The sequence below is a fragment of the Dreissena polymorpha genome, chromosome 7 (assembly GCF_020536995.1).
Source record: "Dreissena polymorpha isolate Duluth1 chromosome 7, UMN_Dpol_1.0, whole genome shotgun sequence".
NCBI classification, from domain to species: Eukaryota; Metazoa; Mollusca; class Bivalvia; order Myida; family Dreissenidae; genus Dreissena; species Dreissena polymorpha.
In genome coordinates, this window is record NC_068361.1 from 103,380,840 (window position 1) to 103,403,021 (window position 22,182).

The window sequence follows — 22,182 nt, forward strand, 5'->3', positions numbered from 1 at the left end:
TTTCTCTAAAAAAAACCCCTGTGTAAATACAAAAAAGTTATTGTTTAATGTTTGTTTTCTTGTGCAACTATTTGCAACGCTTATTGTAAAAGCGGTAATAATATTTTGGGGCGCCCAATGGGAAATTGGTTTGAACGGATTGGCAAACGTATAAAATATTAATTTGTGAGCATAAAATAAAAAGACAATTTGTTGGATTGGGTGGAATATGGATTTTAATTCTATCGTGATCATAGAAAAAAAATTATATTTTCTATGATCACTCGTGAATTAAAATCGATAATCCACCAAATCCAACAAATATCCTCTATATATATTATGCAACATTGTACCAATAGCATGAGCGCATAGATGATATCTGTCATTAATCTACCGTTATCATAGCATGAGGAATGTAAATACTTTCAATCACTTGATCATCATTTGATAATACAACATAGAATCGAAAATCAGATCATTAAATGCATAAGAAATTGTTTAAAAAAAATAAGGATTTAGTATGAATAAAATGGCGTGAAGTATTAATTACGACGGTGGCTCAGATGGGTTATTGACATATATGTTTTTATTTCGTTACTACGAAAATAAGTTATTTGTTTGCATGACTTAGTTGGTCATTGCCATGACTAAAAAGCTCATTTAAACGAGAAATCGTACTTGGCGAAACAATATAGTTAATCGGTTAAAAGACTTAGTAAATAATGAAAATGACCTAGTATGTGTGATTAGGACACAACTAATTCGTGTGAATTTCGTTGTAAGTCGTGGTAAAGATATTGACATGACGCCTTATCTATGATCGCTCCGCCCACTAGAATTGATCCACCAATCAGCAATCGATTAATCGGGCGCACTCGTTAGCAACGACCTGTCCGCCATTTTCTAGACAAGCTACATGTTTAGGTTCACTTTTATTCCAACGAGTTTCTTTTGTTTTCCTCTTTAAAAAAACGATTAAAAATGGTTAAACGGTGTCAATGCGGATTATGTAACTCGGACAATCAATATCCTGACAGATTAGTTGGTGACATTCAATTTATTTCGTTTCCAAAGCCGAAAAAAGATCTTGACAAGAGCGAGTGGAAGCTTCAAGAATTACCGAGATCCCCTTTATAGAACATTTATTTATTTCACAAACTTGAAATGTCATATAAGCAATAACTAAGCTTTATTAAGTATGTATTATGTCACGTGTGCATGTAAAATAACTGAGAATTTTGGTACCCAATTCGTGTAACTTTACGAAATCCCCGTTAAAAATTGCGTTTCTGTGTGTGTCAGAAACAAGTGAAAACCATTTTGTTATTATTTTAATAAAGACGTATTGATAAATGCTATTGTAAAAGAGTTATCATTACTGATATTAGTTAACCAATAAATGCGGTAACTTCGGGGAAGTGGGTACCTGCGCGAGCGTCTGATATTGGTAGCCTTATTTATTTATAATAGCGTGACCGCATTCCATTTCGTACAACGCTAATTTTATATCAGACAATGTCCAAACTTACTGTGTTGTTTTTGCGCTTTAAATTCAAGTGATTGATAAATGTCCCGTAAGCAATGTTTAATATAATTTATATCACTTTTATACGCAATAACATGTGGGATTGAGGTACCCACACGGCGTCAGAAAGCGCGTAAAACTTCACCGAATTCCCAGTTATAAAGCGCTGTTTCGTGTCATCAAATACACGGGTAGGGGGATGTTTCGGTAATAATTTTGTTAATAACACGGGTAAATACCGGTGAAGTGTAAATTTATTGCAAATACCACCATTACACGTAATAACGGGTTCGATTTTGGTAAGCGCGCAAGCGTTTGAGAGCGTGTTTAATGTACCGATTTACCCGTTATAAATAGCTGATGTTCTCTTTAATCGTTTATTTTTTGCATTTGCAGAATAACTAAATGGCATCAACCCCTTTACAAGTGTAATATGGTGTTAAACAAGTCCATAAAATCATCCGGAATATCGCGTAAATCTATATGCAGTCTATAGGCAAAGAAACCATTTTGGTGTTAGCTTGTCTAGGTTTTCTTCCCGCTGAGCCACGTGATTAAGTGGGCGGAGCGATCACTGATAAGGCGTCATGTCAATTGTTGTTCTATTTATATCTTACCAAATTGTGTTAGATTTGTCGCACGTATGGCCACCCGATACTGAAATAATCTGATCTTCCCAAGTTGACAAATGACAACCATTAACAATGTATTATATGTTTATTGTTGTTCCGTATTGCTTCTCCAGTAACGGATTCTTTATCGTTTATTTATTTCATTGTTTTATCTTTGTCAACTTCAAGGGAGATAATTTCTTTTTCTGCTTAACAAAGACAGTTAAATAGTAGACTATTAAATGATACCGTACACCAATTTACTTACTAAGCTTAGTTAATAAATAAATTACCTGCTTACCTGGCGCTTTAACGGTACGTTCCATCCTTTAGCTTAATTTTATCCGATAATTGCTGTCACGAGTTCGTCTTTAGGTGTTCTTTTTTTGCACTCGTTACTCTAAAGCGCGAACGAACAAATCAATTATTCCCGGAACGGGCTACACGCTACTATACTGCCTTTCTATGTTTATGTTTTTGCGGCTGTATTTAAGTTATCCTTTTTTTCTTAGAATCAAACTGTATGTTTGCCAACATCGGATAAAAATGTACATAATAAAAATAGCTAATGTAAATAAAATGAAAGCTATCCATAAATGTCGGTGTTAATTGCTACTCACAGCAAATGTTATTTTGCTAATATGCCTCCCGACAATATACAGTATAAAATCTGTGTTGTATTGCATTGCTCTGTGTATGTAAATTGTTTATTATGTATAGTGTACATATTAGTCAAATATCGCAACTGTGGACTTTTCTCTCTCTCTCTCGAAAAATAAACTCAGGTTACACCTGACTACGACTACTAGTGATTGACATTGAATTAAATCTACTTATAAAGCCCAATACCTAAAAAAGACTTCCCATTTTCTGTTTTCACCATTGTCTGCCGGATTCGTCATCTCGATATATAACTATTGTATATATACATGTAAAGACATATCCACTCCCCCCCCTCCCAACAAACTAGTTAAAATTGATTGTGTTTGAACACTCCACTTAATAGTTTCCCTTTGTATTGTGTATTATAGTATTGTATTATATGTTTACATTATGCATGCTATAGCTGATCAACTTGAACCGGATAATATTGTTAAAACCTGTTTTTGTCATGTTGCCCTTATTGTATACCTTGTATACTTGGGTGAAAATAAAGAGTTGTTCTGTTCTGTTCTGTTCAGTTAAAAACAAGAATAGGTGTCTCATTGTAGTTGTAATTTATGCTCACAAAACTTATTAACGGATATTTTTATGATCTCCTGTGGTTAACGAAGATATACCAGAAATTTCGTAGTGGTAATATATTTGTGTTAATAACATTGGAAATAGTCTATATTTTACTGTAAATTTTCGTCATTATTTTGAAGTCATGACATTTTTATTCCCGCGAAAAAAAATAGTTGTAACCATTTTCAAATCTAAATACACGGCTGATGAGCATCGAATAAATAATCTGGAAGACAGAAGACTATAGTTTAAAAAAACACATACGACATACGACAGGTCTTTCTCCTCTAGTGTGTTGCGTTTAAAGGGCGGTTTAATCGTATTCACAAATATTCTTTAAAAAAAACAAGGTTGGCTTTTGTTAAAGTCAAATTTAAACGCAAGACGATAATTGATCCTTTCTTAAGGGTATACTATTTTCCTCGGTCTGACAGTTCTTTGTTCAATAGGAAGAATATTGATTTTTCAATTCACCCAAACTATTATTAATCAATAAAAACGATTGAATTACATTGCTTATGAATGCACGGCTGAGCGTGGATCGTCATAGGCTTTGTATTCCTGTTTTAACGCATATAAAATCTACCCACTGCCAAGTTCTTTCAAACATTTGCTCTTAGTTTACATAAGATCATGTTTAAGTTATTCAAACTTCAACGAATATCGATCCCAGTGTATATAGCTTGGTTAAAGGTATTCAAACGTTTGCTAACATCCAGCATTGGAAGAACACCCAGCTCAGTATTAGAACCTCAACGAATATCGATAACATGACAATTACTCAGCTTGGTGTGTGGTATTAAACTTATAGAGACATTGGATACCGACCCAAGGTCAAATACCCAGGTGTAAATTGAGGGAAAATTACGCAATTGCCAAACTAAGGTACAAGAACACACGGCTGGATCAAGGCTAATCAAACTGAAGCGAATATCAATGCAGGGAAGAATAACCAGCTGAATATAAACAGACTATATATTGAATATGAAACTATGACGCACACTTAGTTATTACATATTCAGATACTTACACATGGCAAACTATCGTACAAAAGCCAACTATTCAATATACTAGTATATTAAAATGCAGTCATAACAAAGAAGGACAATACAAACAAAGAACTCAGAGTAGCTTTAAATCTTTTAAAGTGTATTACAAAGGTAATTAACTAAACTTTGCGAACTGGTTTTTCGTGCAGTTAACAATGCATCCGGAAGATATTTTCTACACTAAACTAAAATGCTTCATTTTCCACACTAGATGATAAACCGTGCGCATTTGTCTTTTTTTCACCAGAAACGAGCAACACATATACAAATGTAAATATTCTCGTCGACAAAACAAAATGATCAATAATCCAGTGATCACAATGATAACCGTGCGAGCTTAACAAAAAAACATTGGTAGTGAAAAAGTCCTGTTTCAATCGATAATATTTAAAATAGATATATACAAGTTATAACGCCCAACAAATATACTTATATAGTTCGATGAATAGGAACATTTATGTATTTCGCCATTCTGTGCATGACTTAAGTCGCTTGCGTCGCATCTACACTCACAATTTTCGATTTAAACCCAAAAATTTGACCATGTCACGTGATCAGAAAGCTCACTACTGATTGGACAGATTTGCATTCCGCAAGGTACACATTGATCTGGTTACTCGTTCATTAAATTGACATGGCCCTTTACGGGTCTCACTAAAACGCTTACGGAATTTGCATACAATATAGATAACGTTGAAAACTGCATACGATATGAACAAAGAAGGAAATTGCAGACGGTAATCGCTGTCTGTTATTGTGGTGTTTATTATGGTTTAGTTATTTTAATTTTATTTTTTGATGTTAAAAATACATGATGGATACTTAAATATTGATGTTTACCTTTTTTATTTTGATATTTTATGGTGTAGATTAACCTAAGTTAATATAACAATCAAAACAGTAGGGCATGGAATGGCAGATCAACATTGTTAATTTTCGGATAAACTTTCTGGATTTTGCCAAGGTATATTTTTCATAGATTTTCAGTTTGTTTGCTTCAAGAAGTAGTATGTGGAAAAACATTTCCTGTAAAAGAATATATTTCATCAATCATAACGTGTTTATGAGACGTATTGGCTCTCATAATGACGATTTTAGCGGATATTTCTGTCTGTTACACAGTTGTCAAAATCTAAAACGCTTCACAATTTATCTGTCAAATCATTTCTTATTATACGATTTTAAAATGACATCAACTGTAGTAACACATCTTTGATACATTTTAGTGCTTATATGCTTCTCAAAGTTTTCTACTTTCACTTTATTTATTTTTAAGATGATTGTATAACTGTTGATCAATTGATAGCTGAAAGACTGTCAAATGAATATGGAATTAGGTTGTAGTAGATACAGTCAAGTTACCATTACCGGATCATTACCCATAGAGGATCACTTTCATGTTCAAGAATGCGCTTCCCGATAAATAGTTGTCAGTTTTGGATGATATTTTGAACACAGCATTTTCAATCACATATAGAAAACAATTATAACAAAAACAAATGAATATAATTTACAACTGGCAATGTAATTTGGGCATTGTAAACAACACAGTTCATGTTTCGACAGTTCAAATAGCGTGGTAGAAGTCCCCTGAGTGGTTTCGATCACGTGATCCGTTATGGCTACAACTGATCTGTTAATGCATGAATTCTGCAGCGAAAAAAAGGTATCACAAATACATTTTGCCTGCGTTTAAAAATAAGACTATATGCTGAATCAGCGAGAAAAGGTAATATTTAATCAAACTGATGTAAAAGAAGTCTCAAAACATTTATTGCTTTTCACCAGAACAACTTTATTACGCTACTGATCCGGTAATGGTAACTTGACTGTACATGTATTATAAAATTTGTGTTAAAAATCTGTGTGCAATCCTGTAATTGACTGTAAGCAATCGCAATTCTATTTGTAACACCAGAATTAACCCTTTACATGCTGGGAAATTTGTCGTCTGCTAAAATGTCGTCTGCTGAATTTCTACAATTAGCATTTCTTTGATTTTTTTCAAAAAATACTATCAGAATAGCAAACAGTTTGGATCCAGATGAGACGCCACGTTCTGTGGCGTCTCATCTGGATCCAAACTGTTTGCAAAGGCCTTCAAAATTTGGTTCCCGCACTGAAAGGATTAATGAATGCGTTATCAATGTCAATTAAGTGTTCATGATCAAGTTGACATTAAAGCAGTGATGCGCAAAGATAATGATTCGTTAAAACAAAAAAGAAATAAAAAATGTAGAACAACACAAATTTGGAAGTCACTTTAGAGACTATAGTTTCCAGTTTTAGACAATTTAAAGGTTGTCTGCTCATATGTTTTGGAATATTGGTAAGATTGTTACCAGATTCAATACTTGTGCGGGCATTTTTTTTATTTGTAATATATTATGTTTAAATATAATTAAAACCACACATATATATTTTGCAATAATTTTATTAAGGCCTGTATCTTGTTGTTTCAGTGAGGAACTCCAATGATATACATGTAGGGGCATGTGTCCAAAGCTGATCCACATCATAACATACTGATTGGGAATAATGACATAGTACCAAAAGATGTGCTTATACTGTAATTAGCAGGTATGGTATGACTCACACCATGTATTGTTTACCTCATTTGTGTTTACTATTTATTCTATTTTTTCCATTAGGAAAAACAACATATGATTTATTGATTATCTTATCCATGGTATGCGGATGTTTAGATAAAAACTTACAGAATTTATTAAACAAAAATGCCTTAGCTCTTTTCACTATGCATATCTGGAGGGAACAGAAATAAAATTATGTACAAAACAAAAATCTTATTTTCATGTTGATAACAGTGTATCATTTGATTAATAATGTGTTGTGTTATTTTTACAAATATTAAGTTCAATAAGAAAAACAACAATGAAGGGAAAAATAACATGTGGTTACCACTGTATTGATGTATTATTGATGTGTTTGTGGAACATTGCAGTCATAAATTATCAGTCATTGTTATATATTTTCATTGCAGATCTTCACAAATGAACCTGGCAGATCCTGGTGCAACCTTACCTTACCATGTTTACATCTAACCGTCAGTTTGAGCTGTGTGTGGGTGGTAACACGGACTATATACATGTATTGCCCAGTAATTGTCTTGTGATGGACCTTTTAAACATATCAAGTATTTAATTGAAGACTTAAGAGGTCAGTTTTCATCAAAGAATTTAAAAATACAGTTTTTTTTGTAAGGGTGAATATGTTATTATAATGGCATTGATGTATATCTTGTGTCTGTTTTTTAATCAGCCTTTCATCCATAATTATGAATATTAAGCATGATAAAGTATTTTAAGGGAATATAATGTAGAAATGTTATGTTGTTTCTGCACAAGCTTTTGAATACAAGAAATTCTATGTTCACTCAGCACTGTTTACACATTGTCAATGAATTTGCTTGTTTTAGTTTCCAAATCTGTCTGTCTCTAGCTCCCTGTGAATAATGTACTTTTTTACATTGCATCCATTGATTTTAAATGGGGTGTATTATGCACATGTCACACTTTTTTTACAAAAACATCAAGGTCAAAGGTAAAATATATGGGTCAAAATCATAACTTTTGCAATATTGAAGATAGCAACTTGATATTTGGCATGCATGTGTACCTCATGGAGCTGCACATTTTGAGTGGTGAAAGGTCAAGGTCATCCTTCAAGGTCAAAGGTCAAATATATGGGTCAAAATCGCTCAAAAAGGGACATTGTGTATTGTGTTTTACAAACACATACCTTGTTATGTTATGTAATGGCCTTTCAATCATCTTATTTTTTTTATGAAATACGCTGGATTTGTCTTTTCATTTCATCCATGATATCATTATGTTTTTTTGCCTGTTACATTTTGCGGCCCAATGTAGGTGTTAAGCAGTTTAACCATTTACAACGGCATTTGTGGCGAGGCTAACAGTCATAAGGTTGGTCATTACATGCACTGCATATCATAAAATCGTTTGGCTTTTATTGACAAAATTTGCGAAAACGGTGTTTAAGACTAAACATCACAAGTGTCGCAACTTCGTCCCCACCTGGGAATTCAGAGCGCAAATTTCAGATTATAATGTGTCAGATTTTACACTTGTATAATGAAGAAGTCATCTCTTGACAAGATGGTGATGTCCTGATCTCGTTCCAAGCCACACATGATACTTGTTTTGCTTTTAATCAAAATCGGTGTTAAATAGTAAACATAAAAAGTGTCACAAATTCGTCCCTTTTGAGAAGTCAGAGCTAAAATTTCTGATTTTAATTTGTCAGATTTTGCACTTTTATAATGAAGAAGTCATCTCTTGACAAGATGGTGGTGTCCTTATCTCGTGCCGAGCCACAAATGATTCTTGTTTTGGTTCAAAGCAACATATAAACGAAGATTTGTTTAATGTACTTTGTTTTAAATTCTGTTCTTTGAAAAATGCATGTACTTTGTTTTAAATTCTGTTCTTTGAAAAATGCATAATAAGTCATCAACTATTATAATTTTATGAAAATATTACTTTAATTTTGGTTAATGCAGTTATTGATAGAAATTGTTTTAACGCATACGATGTAGATAACGTTCGCGAACCACAATAGAAACGTTCGTTGAGTTCACGTTTAAACGCGACGGTCGCGTTCTTACAGTGGGTATTATTTGTTGATCTTACTTCACTTTATCGACCATTTGTCATTTAACAGTATGAACTCACGAACAATCAAAGTAAAATTAGATGTAAGCGATCGTTTTTTTCCGTTTAAGTTTCAAACATTTGCTCGAAAAAGTGTGTGCAAAGGCTCATTATCGACAACAAAGATAACTTAATAATAAGCTGTAAAAACAACAAGCAACAGTTTATGGGATTTAAGTATTAGTCATATTAAAATATACGGTCAGTACAAACATATATTGTAATATATGCTACTAACAATCGTTAAGTATAAACTGTAAGCAAACATCAACAATAACAATAACAGTTCGAGTATAAATATAGGTGAATGGAAAAAGTGAAAATCATTTAATTGTCTTATGAAAATTATGAGCACAATGTTCTGGTATTTTTTTCGTGCTGTAGCATTCTTGTAGTTTGACGCAATCTCGTGACACCACTGGAATGGCACGACAGTAACACATGGGTTTGACTGCAAAACATAACAGAAACGCGCGAGTACAAGTCTAACAAATGACAGTGTTTTAACAAGTTTGTATTTCTCCTAACCATTACTTCGTTACTATGGAAAAAAAACAATTTTCAAAAACTGTACAGAACAAGAAATTTACGCAGAATTACGACTTCAGTATAACTTGATGTCATGATACAATTAAGTATAAAAATATACTGAAACAATATTGACATAACTTGAAACATCCTTATTATGTACAAATGCATACTGGTACGCCCTTCTCTAGATATTTTGAGTTCGACTACTGGATAGATATAGATGCACAGAGGTTAGTAATGAAATGCATTAACAGTTATTTTGCACAACTATTAAATTATAAGTCACATGTTATGTACACTAGCCTGTAGAGATAGTGCAGGACGTTGGCGAGTCGGCGTACGGCATAATACCGAAGGCAACCGGTCACCAAAATCCTGCTATGTGATAGGATTGTACTTATATTTTGTATAAGTATATAGATCGCGCGATTTTTTGGTATTTTTATTTGCTGGCGCTAGACTGATGTGGTCGTTTTAAAATGATGTTTTTATGTTTACGGTGACAATTATTTAGTCGGTATTAGATTAATTGGAGGCGGTCGGTATGTCAGTTGAGCAGTCAGTTACATTGCACTTAATGCAAACAAAAACTTTATCATTAATTGACACATCCAATGGTATTTTTATACACGATCTATGATACCAAGAAGGACATCGGTCGCATTGAATCATATTGTCAACGCATTCGGGAAGATTACACAAACAGTAGTTATTTATCCGTTCGCGTTTCACATGAAGCATACTACGTTTACTTAACGTTTTTTGGGTGACCGGAAAAAGAGATATCTCTTCTTGCTCGAAGCAGTGCATCAAGTGCGATCTCATTTGAGAAGAATCAAAAATTATTTCGAATTCCAATTGCTTATTGAGGCAATACTGGGTAGCAAAGGCAATGGCATTAACTCCACAATCAACATTATTGTTTTGTTTCATCACGGTCGGAATTGTGATATCAATGTATTCTTTGTCTTTACCATATAATACTGAAAGTTGTATTTGAAGGCCATGTGGTATTAATCTATCTCTAGAACGATCGTTACCTAAGCTGTCCAATAGAAATATTTGATTATCATGCAAAATCGACACGACCCAATGGTAATTATGGGTGTAGTGAATTTGGCAAGCAGGCTGTGTTACTGGTTCCATTAATTTTTCCACATGCCAATGACTCTTATCTTCGGACAACATAGGTACGGATTCAGATAACTGAAGCCCATTTATAACACCCTTTGCCTTGCGTCTCAATAAGATATGAGCGGCTTCTATGTGACTTGAATATAATTGATCATTTGATATTAAAGCGTAATTATTTTAGTGCAGTCAGACGCAGTAGCCGCCGAAACGTACACCTACTACGTTTGTTAAGTGAAATGTCTGTGCGCCGTTATTTTGCTAGATTTCGTATAACGTCTTCCTTATGAACTGCATAATGTTACAACTTTGATAAAAACACTCAATTCACCATTATTGTTGAGTTAATCATAACGCTAAAACGGACTAACTAATGTACATGGAGAAAGTAAATAAAAAACATTTTCTGGAGCAAGAAGTTGAAAAACAAAACATTACACATCAATTTTGACTTCCATTGCAACCAAATTTAGGTTCGATGATGACAGCCAGATATTGCTCTCTATTAATTGAATGTTTGAAAAATTCGTTAGACCAGTATCATGCGAAAATGGATCTTATTTAATTGTGGTTCCCTCATTGAACTTATGTTGTCTGTCGACTTTTAGAATAATGTGTAAGAAATAAATGTATTGCTTCAGATTCACGAGCTTTTTTTTAAGAAATGAAATATGCAAATGTATGTTATATATATTTTTTTTCTGTTTCTTAAACGTATCTTATTTATTTGTGACTACGTGCTTATTTTTTTAAGAAATGAGAGATTCAAATGTGTCTTATTTATCTTTTATCCATGTCTTAAATGTGTTTTATTTATATAAGACTACATTCTATACTGCCAGTGTCATGCGAAAATGGATCTTATTTCTTAATATCCACCTTCACACTTTATTCTTTATTAGCGCCGTCTTTCATTAGGCTATCACTATTTAAAGAACAGATTACTGTGAAATTAATTAAAATGTGCAACGGTGATATTGATCCATTCTCGTTGTTAATTTAAAATGTACACAACAGTTTAGCAATAAATGAAATCAGTTATTTTGGCAGTTCATCCTTTTTTTCCAGTACGGTAGCCAGGTGCCTGTGTATTGAGCTGACAAGATAGGGATCATCACAGCAGGTTGCTAATACACAGTGTAGACTTCCCCTGTTTTATTATTGTATTTGTTATTTACCTGATTGGAATAAATGAGGTGTATTCAATCGGGTCTGCTGGCGTTATGTTCAAGGTCATTTTATGTGAAAAGCTGGGTTTCGGACATAATTTCAATCGTTTTGCTTTTATACACAATTTTTGAAATAATGAATATATTGGCGCGATGAAACATGATTTATAAATCAAGCTGACAGAATAGTTTCAGTTCTTAATTATGTGTACGGTAATTTAATTCCCATCTCTCGCTTAACTTAACGTTCAATGGCACGCGCACTTAATCGGAATTTGACCTTTAATTTGATGCAATCCACACAACAAAAATTAGCGGCCAAGTGCAGTATTCTGCGCTCGGCCGCTGATGGTGTATTGTAATATATACAATTATGATAAGAAACAGTAGCAGACAACAGGCATCTGGTTGATAAGAAGAACTGATATATTTATTGGACGTGAATAACATTGCCAACTAAAAATGTTTTGAAATAATAAATTTGCCCAGAATGATTGTATAACATTATTCATCTAGCGGCCAAGTGCATTAATCTGTTTTACTGTTTAGTAATACCATCATTTTTAAACTGATAACGGAAATAAAGAAATATCGTGTTTTTTTGTTAAGTGTAATTGCTTGAATTAATTATTGTATTACATGTGCCGCATTTAAAGATACTACATCCGCACATCAGACCAAGATAGATATATTTGACATAAGACCACACCACAGTGGGGCGTTATGAGAGACAGTAACGATAAGGCTGATAGGTGACATAGACGCACAGACTGAACAAAGTTCATGTTATGTTATGTACGAACGAAAGGCCGCACGAACGTACGGACCGACGGACGAATGAACGAAGGGACGGATGTACGAAGGAACGAACGAACGAACGGATTAGAGAATTGACGAATGAACAGACGGACGGATTAGGCCGGGTTTCCATGCATCCGTGTCCGCGCTCCGGGTCCGCGTTCCGTGTCCGCGTTCCGTATACGTACACGGAGTATCGTTTCCATGCATCTGCTTATTATTTAAGCCTTTCCGTGTAAAAAGCTCATTCCAAACGTGGTGGTACTTGGATTAGGATGTCGTTATTAGAAGAGCACACATTTTTTATGCTGCGGCAGCACTGCAAGTTAGTAGACGGAAACGCAGACATAGGTACTTGTCACGTGCCATCATAAGAAACCGTCAAAATTACGGTACATACTACCATCTTATTAGAGAATTAGAGCTAAACGATGAAGAGTTTAGGACCTTGGTAAGTTATTAATAATTATTAACAAAATATTTAAATACTGTTATAACCCAAGGTATACAAAAATCCTAAATATCTCAATGTTTCATACCGCTATCAGCTAATTTCTCCAACACCACAGTACAGAAAGCCGAAACTAGCTGATAAGCCACTCTGGACAGGCTGAATTAATGACAATTAGCATAGTTAGATTGATAAACATTACTGATTATTCGTATTACAGACTTTAAAACTTGAATGTGAACCCGCATAGACAAAAAAGAACATAAATAGCGACTTCTTACAGCGTTGTATCTTGTTTGAAATATATACTGTGTCTTTTGAAAAGCGATTATAGAGTGTAGACGGTATATATTCGAATTGTTTGATGCAATGTCTTTGTATTCTTTCTTACGTTGGTTGTATATTTCAGAGTGATCCCTTACTAAATATATTATTTTTTCACTAATATTTATGCTTGAAAGTCGACCATTCATGTTCACTTCCGTCCGTGTACTGAGTCCGCGTCCGTGAAAAATCGCTCACCGAGCGATTTTTCACGGACGCAATTCGCGGACGAAAAATGAGGACGCAGAACGCGGATACATGGAATCGCTCCAACAGATTTCAACCAGTTCGTTTTTTTCGCGGACACGGACACACGGACACGGAACGCGGACGCGGAGACATGGAAACCCGGCCTTAACGAAGAAGGGACGGACGGACGCATGTATTCAATGCGCTTTCGGTAATTCTTTTGCGCTTTCGGTACCGATACCGAAAGCGCGCGCTTTCGGTTAATCTAGTAACCCCACTTGTCACTCGCTCACAGCTTCTTTCGCATATTCAGTCCATCAATCCCATTCTTACAGTAAGTCAATTAGTGAGTTTCCTCCGGCTCAATATTTTCATTAGCCGAATTTACGGTAGATCACATACATTCTTTACATTCTATCAGTTTTATGGCGTTTGATGAAAAAAAGTTATAGCCAAATTATTCAATCAGTGTAACTGTATTTCAATCGCGCACTTGTAAACTCGCACTGTCAGTAAATCGCATGTTCATTCGCGGAGTGAGTCCGTCCCTCAAACATTCTTACAGTCAGTCACTCGCTTACATAAACAGTCGCGCAGTCAGTCGATCACACCGTCGAAAAGTAAATCGCATAGTTAGTCAATCACTCACTGTGAAACTCAAAGAGGATGCAAAAATCAAAATATTCATACTTAAAGAGGATGCAAAAATCCTAAAGCGTGCAACAAATGTCCTTCCTCAGACAATATATCGCAAAATCATGAATTGGCAATAGTAATTGTATAAGTGTATATAGAATGTGATAATATTGTATATGTAGTATACATGTTCTTAAACGACAAAGAACTACTTATTTTGTTATAATATAAAACTATATCTGAAACCCCAAAATCATTTAGAAGTTACCTTACAGTAAAATACACATGAATCCCAGTTCGAAAGACCCATTTTGCAATCTTCAATAGCTATGCAGTACATAGTTACAACAATAATGTACTTTATTTGGTTCACTATTGGCCCCAATCCTGTGTATTATCCCCGTTCATTGATATCCTGCTGTGGTCACAGAGCAGCGATCATTATCGGTGATCAAAACTAACAGGTGCACAGGAAAAAAATGCATTAACCCAGTGGTAGGTCCGTTGAGAGCTTATGAGGATTATACGCATAATGTGGATATGCTGGGGTCTGTCATTTATTGACGCTGTATTTTTCAATGAACGGAGATAATACACAGGATTGATACTTTATTAATTAACTCTTTTTGCTGATATATATATATAAAGGCAAATAAAAGCATTTGTAAAGTATATCAACGGACAGGAATATGTTATACATCTTCATTCTGATTTAAATCACACAGCTTTACATTACTTTAATATTTTCATAAAATATTTGATGATATGTAAATCACGTAAGAATGCTTAAAGAATCGATATTACCATTGCGTCTGATCTTCAAATTGTATTTTTGATAACTGATTAACACGATAAGTTAATAAAGTATGTCCGTCTCTCTTATATTAAATACATTGTAAACAAGTGGTTTTATAACAACAACAGCCACAACATCATAAGTGGTATTACATAAATGGAGAATGAAATATCTTAACCAAATATACAATTATAATTACATTTCTATATTTCTTTATTTGCTCATTTTCAAATGAATAATATAATGAGAATTTTATTCCGTGTATTTAAAAAATCGAATTTGGCGTGTAAACGCTTATACAAAAATCTACCAATTTTATTTTAATAGTTTGCTGACTCCTTTATCAAATAATAAATACAATCAACTGAACCAGAGGTATATTTATATAACAGAACAGAATATATTTTAATTTGTTTCACAGGCCACATAAAACAGTACATACGTTGTAACAGCATTTAGCTCACAAAATTTTATTTCTCAAAACAACAATTACAGAATTATTTAGGGAAGGCAATCAGTGAGTTTACTTTTTGATTTTTGTAGCATTATCAATCAGTATTTTTTTCCATTACGGAATATATCTAAAAACAGACATTTACTATTATATGCTAGAAGCTTTATTGTAAGCTTCATTGCTGAAATAAATGTTGTTGTTGAATTTGATAGATCTCCTGCTTATTTATCTGTCTTCTTTAAAAACGCTGTGTCTATTTTTGATACATATCGGGTATTAAAATAGTATTAAAATAATACAAGACACTAGATACATATCGTTTAAGGTTGTATCAAAATAAGGTACATGAAAATTACTTTTGCCACAATTATTGGTAATTACTTTTACTATTACACACTAAAACTTTATATGCATATATCAAATGGTAACATTTACGTTTATAATAAGTTTAATACACATAAAGTATTACATTTGCAAATTAGACAGATAAAACATTATTTCTAGTGAACCCTAAAAAACATCAATTATCACTAATTTTACGAGGAGTATAAGAGGTTAACAAGTTACTGGTTCCCCAACGAACCCCAAAGTTTATTTTGGTATTCCATGTTAAGTTTTCATCATTTTTGCTTATTACACTTAATTAACCAGCTGTATATTTTGCGATCGTATTATCTAAATTTAATAATTGTAATTTGCCAACAAGTGACGAAAGAGATTATACAGAGATTTGAAAGTTGAATTCATGTCATTTGTATATTAATAAATAATTCTTATTCAATTGAATAGTAAAACAAGCTAACGACCTATCTCTCCTACTTTTTGTCTATGTAAGTGGAAATTAATAACATTGTTTGGCCTAAATACCCATCAGAATTTCTACGAATTGTCGGAATAGTTCTATAATATAGATGTTTGTTTAATTTTATAAAACTTTTTCTATCATAAAGAGTTGTACACATTAGCGTTTAGCAATTTTATGAACTGAATTCGATAAAACGTATAATCGTACTATTTAATCGCTTAAAAGTTTCTCTACGGTTACCTTCCCAAACTTTCGATGGGCGAGTACCCTATTTATAGTATGGCAGGCTTCGCGAAATCGGAAAAAAACTGCCGGTCATCCGGACAGGCATTTCAGAAAATGTGCCGGTCCGGAGAAAATTTAGCCGGACCGAAAAAAAACAACAACACAACTATGTACATTAAGAAAAACCCTTTATTTTAGCTCAACAAGCCTTTATTCTAATAAGACAGCAGTTTTTCAGTGTTTGTCATCTCGTCTTGAAAGTCTTCGCAATCTTCTTCGATTTCCATATCTTCTTCATCATTGTCACACAGTTTGTCAATCTCCTTTTCGAAGTTAGTGATTTGTACCACACTGGGCACAGGCACTTCAGCATCTTCCTCTGAGTCGGAGTGAGTGGAGTCTGATTCCAGGCATATCACTGCACTTGAAGAAGTTGATGGGGCAGAAATGTCTGTGGTTTCTGGGTCATGCTTACGCTTGCGACTGCGTGTGTAAGATGTCCGTCTTCCACCAGAAGGCTCAGCCTGAAAAGTTAAATTTCCAATGCCCAATCAATATTATAACAAATAGTATAAACAATACTTTGCCAAAACATGGTGGAGGTACTGCACATAGTGGCTGGTTGCATGTTTTAATATTTTAAATGAGCTTGACTTCAAGTTAAGCTTACCAGCCATGAATCTATAGCAGATTCTGGATTGAAGGCATCTATGCTGGGTGACAACAGCTTGACGGTCATCAGGTCCAGTAGAACAGTTTCCCCCATCTTTTGCCTCCTGCAAGTTTTGAGGAGTTTCAGCTGTGAGAATGCGGTCTCGCAACGCACACTAGTGGATGGGAGCGTCAACAGCAGGTCAATCACTAGGGTGATATTTGGCAGATCATCTGCCACTGCTCCTGTCAGTACCTGGTCCCATCCCAGGTCTGATAAGTCGTTGCCATGCCTGAAAACATTATCATTACATAGGTATTCAACCGAATGTACCCGGAAGTATATTATTTCTGTGTTGTTTTTCTTCAAATAATTTAAAGAGTTCAATTGAAACGGTTTCCTAACTAAAACAAACAACACAAAACTTACTTTTTTGGCACCAGTTTCTTCAAGTTTCCACTCGTTTATTGCTGCCACTGGTGTGAACTCTGCCACCGCACGCTTCAGCGTTTTCTCAAAATGGGAACACACCAGTTGAACGTCCTCATCACCATATTCTGAAATAAAGGTAACACATGCTAAAACTTTAACCATTTTATGTGATGAAATATACGCAACCATAAACTTTTTATCTATAAGAGACAAATTGTAACTAATGATGTAATTATTAGTATTATAATTATTATATGTTGTTTCTGTTTATTGAAATAAGCAACACAACCATTGCAGCTTGCTCTTTGGTGATTTATGAAAAAAATTATGTACTCTTAAATTTTTATACATCATTCAATGTTCCATTATTATGAGTGAAGTCAAGTCAAGTGAGGCAAAATGCAACACCATACGTTTTAGTATATAATATTAAGTTTTATATAAATTATTAATATATTGGCCAAGTATGAATGTTTACATTCTAAATTTACTTAGCAAACAACTTTACTTGTTGCAGATAGGTTAATGAAATCTCCTGTTATATTAATGAACAACAAATATTTATCAGAGTTCGATCACTAGAAATACAGCACGTTTGAGAACTGATTTTTAACAGAAAGCTTTATACTATAGCCAGACAAGAGTTTTGCACTTAACTCTTAACTGTAACTGCTTTCACACAGGCTGAAACGTTGGCTTATAATTATACTAGCTGTAACAACAACAAACAAACCAAAATAAAACAAACAATGAAACCCTGTAAAGACTATGCTAGCATGCAAACATTGCATTGAAAACATCAACTGAAGAAACTAAACTTCTATATCAATTGAACTTGGGCAATAACTGGGGATCAACTGAATATTAAACCTGTCAATTTGCCTAATGGCCAACTTCTCAAGTGCAGAATCTTAGTAGCATTCTGAATGTTTTTCGACTCTGTTGCGAATCTTGTCTTTATGGCCTCGACCAGACTATCAATGATGCCATCTGCATAGCTCATGCTTGACGCATTACCTCTAAGCGCTATCCCTTCATGTGTTCGTTTTTGTAGAAGCTCGATGGCAGCTTCAGGTAGCCTTTCAAGCCAGCAGTCAATTTATTATTTTAATATGCAACCTACTTCTAGTAGTCATAATGATACAGATCATACTATTACTAACACTGCGATTGGTTAATATTATTGATAAGTTTATGTTTCTTTTTATTTCATGGCAAATTTTAATATTGAACGGTGACTACAGTACCTTCCTTTCTTTTCTTGTAGAATTTCCATTGTGCTTTCAATCCAGCACAGGCTATCACAGAGCGTCACATCAGATCTTTGGAGCTTGAGGGAAAGCCTCATCGCTGGGTCCAGTGCATCCTGAAGATTATATATACATAATTATACACATTTGAAATGAATGTATGCACTTAAATTCTTTTTGCTTTCATGTTATATGTTAATCTTTATACCATACTAGTATATTAATTTAAATAGGTTTGTTACAACATGAGTGTTTGTATGTTAAATAAACAATTTATTGGTGATGAACAACCTTGCAGGTATAAAATAATGATGAAATATGTATTACATTCATGATTCTTTAATCATGTTATTGAATCTTTAAAATTACAAAAATGAAATATGATCACATTGAATTTCATACCAGTAGAAAGATACAGAACGCTAACAGATTTATATCTGTCATCAGCTTGTATAGACCTTCTGCTTTAGGATTTCCATGACTGGCAGTCGCAAGGTGGATTTCTAATGCCTGAAAAGTCTTGAGAAGCGCTGTAACTGATCTGAAGAGGTGAGGTAGCCACCTGGTTCCTGTAACTTTAGGTGGAAGCACTCCCTTGCCGATAGTGGAGATAGCTGTGAGAAGGCCAGTTTTTTGTTTGTGACTTTTCTTGTAGAAATAATGTACGCCAATGAGAAATGTCATAAGCTTTTCATACTGCTTGTTTTTCTTAATGGCATCTCTGAAGGCTAATTCCAGTCTATGCGATAAGCAATGAACATTGACTAGTTCAGAATTTATTCTTTGTTTCATCAAAGTTGATAATCCTGTACGAGAACCCGTCATGTTGGAAGCACCATCAGTACCCATGCCCACAAGTTTGTCTGAAATGTATACAGTTGGTTGATTATTGAATATTAGTTTCTTTCTGATAAAACCATTGCCATGGCAGGAGCAGAAATCATGACATTTACTTAAGCAAACATTGATTCAGTGATTCAAAGCTTATATTTACAGTTTCTTTCAATTATTTATTTGTTCAGATGCTGATGGTTTTAATTATTCACAAATTTATTTTTAAATAAATATTAAAAGAAACACAAATTTAGTTTTATCTTTTAGTGCTGGTGTTAATTTTAAATTACCTTTGTCAATATTTGTTTGTTTGAGCACATCAATTACGTGGTCATACAGGTCTGCAGATGTTGTTGATTTCGGGGAACTTGTATTCAGAAACCTCTCGGTTACATTGCCAGTTTTGGAATACCGTAAATACAATGTTTCTTGCTCAGATCCCGAGATGTCTGTAGTTCCGTCCATCAGAAAAGACAGAAAAGGAACAGCTTTACATTGTTTTTCTGTGTGAGAGAGTTCAACCTTAGCAATGTGATGGATAAAATTCACTGCTGCATGATCGTTTATATATGTTGATCCAATTTCAATTTGTTTAGCAATATCTAATTCACATAACCACTTATAATCGGAAATTGGTCTGTTGTTCTTTGCTATGGCATGAACGTTTCTAAACAGGTAACACAGTTTGTTACGCTCTGCCGCCTGCAACATTTTCAAGGCATTTCCAGCTTCGGTAGTTTTCAATTCTGAAGGCGTCAATGGCGTTGTTTTTGACATGCGTAGAGCTTTCTCATGGGGTGTTGACTTTTCATGATCAACGATTGCCGAATGCCGAAAATTACAGCTGCCTTCTACGAAAGTATTCCCTTTCACAGACACTGACCTGAATTGTGAATTTGCCCTACAGCAAGTGCAAAACATTGTTTTCGTTTCTTCGTCGTATTCAAGCCAGTCTCTTTCATTTTTCCATTTTGATTGGAAAGATCTTTCCACCCTTCGAGACTCGTACTCTTTCGCTTTTTCTTTTTTCTTATCGTCGGTTAGCTTACCTTTCTTACCTGGCTTTGCGCCATCATAAAAGCGTAAAAACGACATTTTGGATGTTTACATCCAGCGAAATATGTAACAGTTACAGGGCATCTAATTGGTCAAACTATATTTAACTGACCAATGATATCCATTTACGCATTTTAACAACGTAGACTAAAGATTGTAGAAGTATCGAAAATAAAATTGCGGTTTACTGACACTAACTTGTACAATGTAAAATGATAACATTTTTGGAGACCTATGACGAGTGCATGTTATAAAGATAATACTAGAACATTGTTTATATTTAATAAACAACCTTTTTAAAGAAATGCTTCATACAGAAATTCATACTTCAATGTCCTTATCTACTCGAAAAATATATCAAAGCTATCAAGATTTTTTGTTAGAACGCAGTTGCCGATTTTGCGACTTAGTTTGAAGTAGGTGTTGTGTAACCAGTTGGATTTGCTAATTGTACGTAACAAACTTATTGCAAACATCAAAACAATGAGCGATTTCATTTTCATGATGTAGACTGTAGTAAAAGGTTTGCCCTTCGAATTTTCAACTTTGAAAAAATATGATATGTTTGCATTCATTTCACATTTATTTTGCCGGTCACAAGGACCGACATTCTGGTTAAACCTGCCGGACCAAATGAAAAATTGCCGGTCAGGACCGACGGACCGGCAATTTCGCGAAGCCTGATAGTATGGGGACCTACGTACGTTCAATCATACTACAATTTTGAAACGGATATTGCAATAGTTTTTAATCACTACACAAGTGCATGTGCATGTATGTATTGTACATAGAAAATGCCATAGCGTGTAAAATAAACTGAATTTGTAGACTTATTACTTAGGTACCACCCCTAATGTTCAGTGTTATCGTACTATTTGCCCTTCCTAGCTATATAATCATCACTATCATTATCACCGTGATTGATATAATCATCATTATTAGTATTATCATTATCACTATCATAATCCCACCTTTATGTTACCTACCCTATACTGGAGATTTTTCATGTAACAACTCTTTTTCACAATATACGATGATTTATCGTATAGACTACTGTTTGTTTGATATTTGTGACATTCTCTTATAAGTAAGCTCACAAGTTATTACAAATTGTTATTGTTTTGTAAACTGTGAACACTAATAAGATACTGTTCTATCAAGTTATTATTTAATTATCTCATTTTTACATAAAAGTTTACACCAAATGCTTAACGTTTTAAAGTAGATACATGAAGAAAAAAAATTACCATTTCGAGTATGCCCTTATTCAATTAGTTACCATGTTAACTAACAGCTTGCCGATCTACTTTGAAAACTTTGAATTATATTTATTATTCCATATGAGCAACAGGAAAATGCACATTCGA

At 34.0% G+C, this 22,182-nt stretch overlaps 2 protein-coding genes and 1 long non-coding RNA gene across 7 annotated transcripts; 1 reads left to right on the forward strand and 2 right to left on the reverse strand.

Moving 5' to 3' along the window:
- Positions 1–5,023: 5,023 nt before the first annotated feature.
- LOC127838733 (uncharacterized) lies at positions 5,024–11,955 on the forward strand. Of its 2 annotated transcripts, none has more exons than XR_008029927.1 (3): positions 5,024–5,128; positions 6,854–6,971; positions 7,393–11,955. It is a non-coding gene; the product is annotated as an uncharacterized LOC127838733 (long non-coding RNA). The 2 variants fall into 2 exon arrangements; XR_008029926.1 differs by lacking the exon at positions 5,024–5,128 and adding an exon at positions 5,175–5,355.
- A 4,707-nt stretch (positions 11,956–16,662) lies between these two features.
- LOC127838729 (uncharacterized) lies at positions 16,663–17,562 on the reverse strand. The gene is made up of 2 exons (XM_052366707.1): positions 17,262–17,562; positions 16,663–17,115 (listed from the first exon to the last, which is right to left on the reverse strand). The coding sequence occupies exons 1-2, from the start codon at positions 17,355–17,357 to the stop codon at positions 16,807–16,809; spliced, it is 405 nt and encodes a 134-aa protein (XP_052222667.1). The 5' UTR covers positions 17,358–17,562; the 3' UTR covers positions 16,663–16,806.
- A 131-nt stretch (positions 17,563–17,693) lies between these two features.
- LOC127838725 (zinc finger protein 862-like) lies at positions 17,694–20,993 on the reverse strand. 4 transcript variants are annotated; one of them, XR_008029925.1, is made up of 4 exons: positions 20,050–20,992; positions 19,384–19,788; positions 18,923–19,041; positions 17,694–17,800 (listed from the first exon to the last, which is right to left on the reverse strand). XR_008029925.1 is itself a non-coding variant. In XM_052366701.1 (4 exons), the coding sequence occupies exons 1-4, from the start codon at positions 20,852–20,854 to the stop codon at positions 17,791–17,793; spliced, it is 1,395 nt and encodes a 464-aa protein (XP_052222661.1). In that variant the 5' UTR covers positions 20,855–20,989; the 3' UTR covers positions 17,694–17,790. The 4 variants fall into 4 exon arrangements, 3 of the variants coding, with proteins under 3 accessions (XP_052222661.1, XP_052222662.1, XP_052222660.1); XM_052366701.1 differs by having other exon boundaries at positions 19,328–19,788; positions 20,050–20,989; XM_052366702.1 differs by lacking the exon at positions 17,694–17,800 and having other exon boundaries at positions 18,849–19,041; positions 20,050–20,993.
- Between the last annotated feature and the right edge of the window lie 1,189 nt (positions 20,994–22,182).

Bases quoted from the DNA above. Each gene is read 5' to 3' on its own strand.
- LOC127838725 (XM_052366700.1), bottom strand. From the start codon at position 20,854: ATGTCGTTTTTACGCTTTTATGATGGCGCAAAGCCAGGTAAGAAAGGT. The intron at 19,789-20,049 runs GTAATTTAAAAT...TATACATTTCAG, and splicing joins ACAAACAAATATTGACAAAG to ACAAACTTGTGGGCATGGGT. The intron at 19,042-19,327 runs GTATGAAATTCA...TATAATCTTCAG, and splicing joins CGTTCTGTATCTTTCTACTG to GATGCACTGGACCCAGCGAT.
- LOC127838729 (XM_052366707.1), bottom strand. From the start codon at position 17,357: ATGGGGGAAACTGTTCTACTGGACCTGATGACCGTCAAGCTGTTGTCA. The intron at 17,116-17,261 runs GTAAGCTTAACT...TTAACTTTTCAG, and splicing joins CTGCTATAGATTCATGGCTG to GCTGAGCCTTCTGGTGGAAG.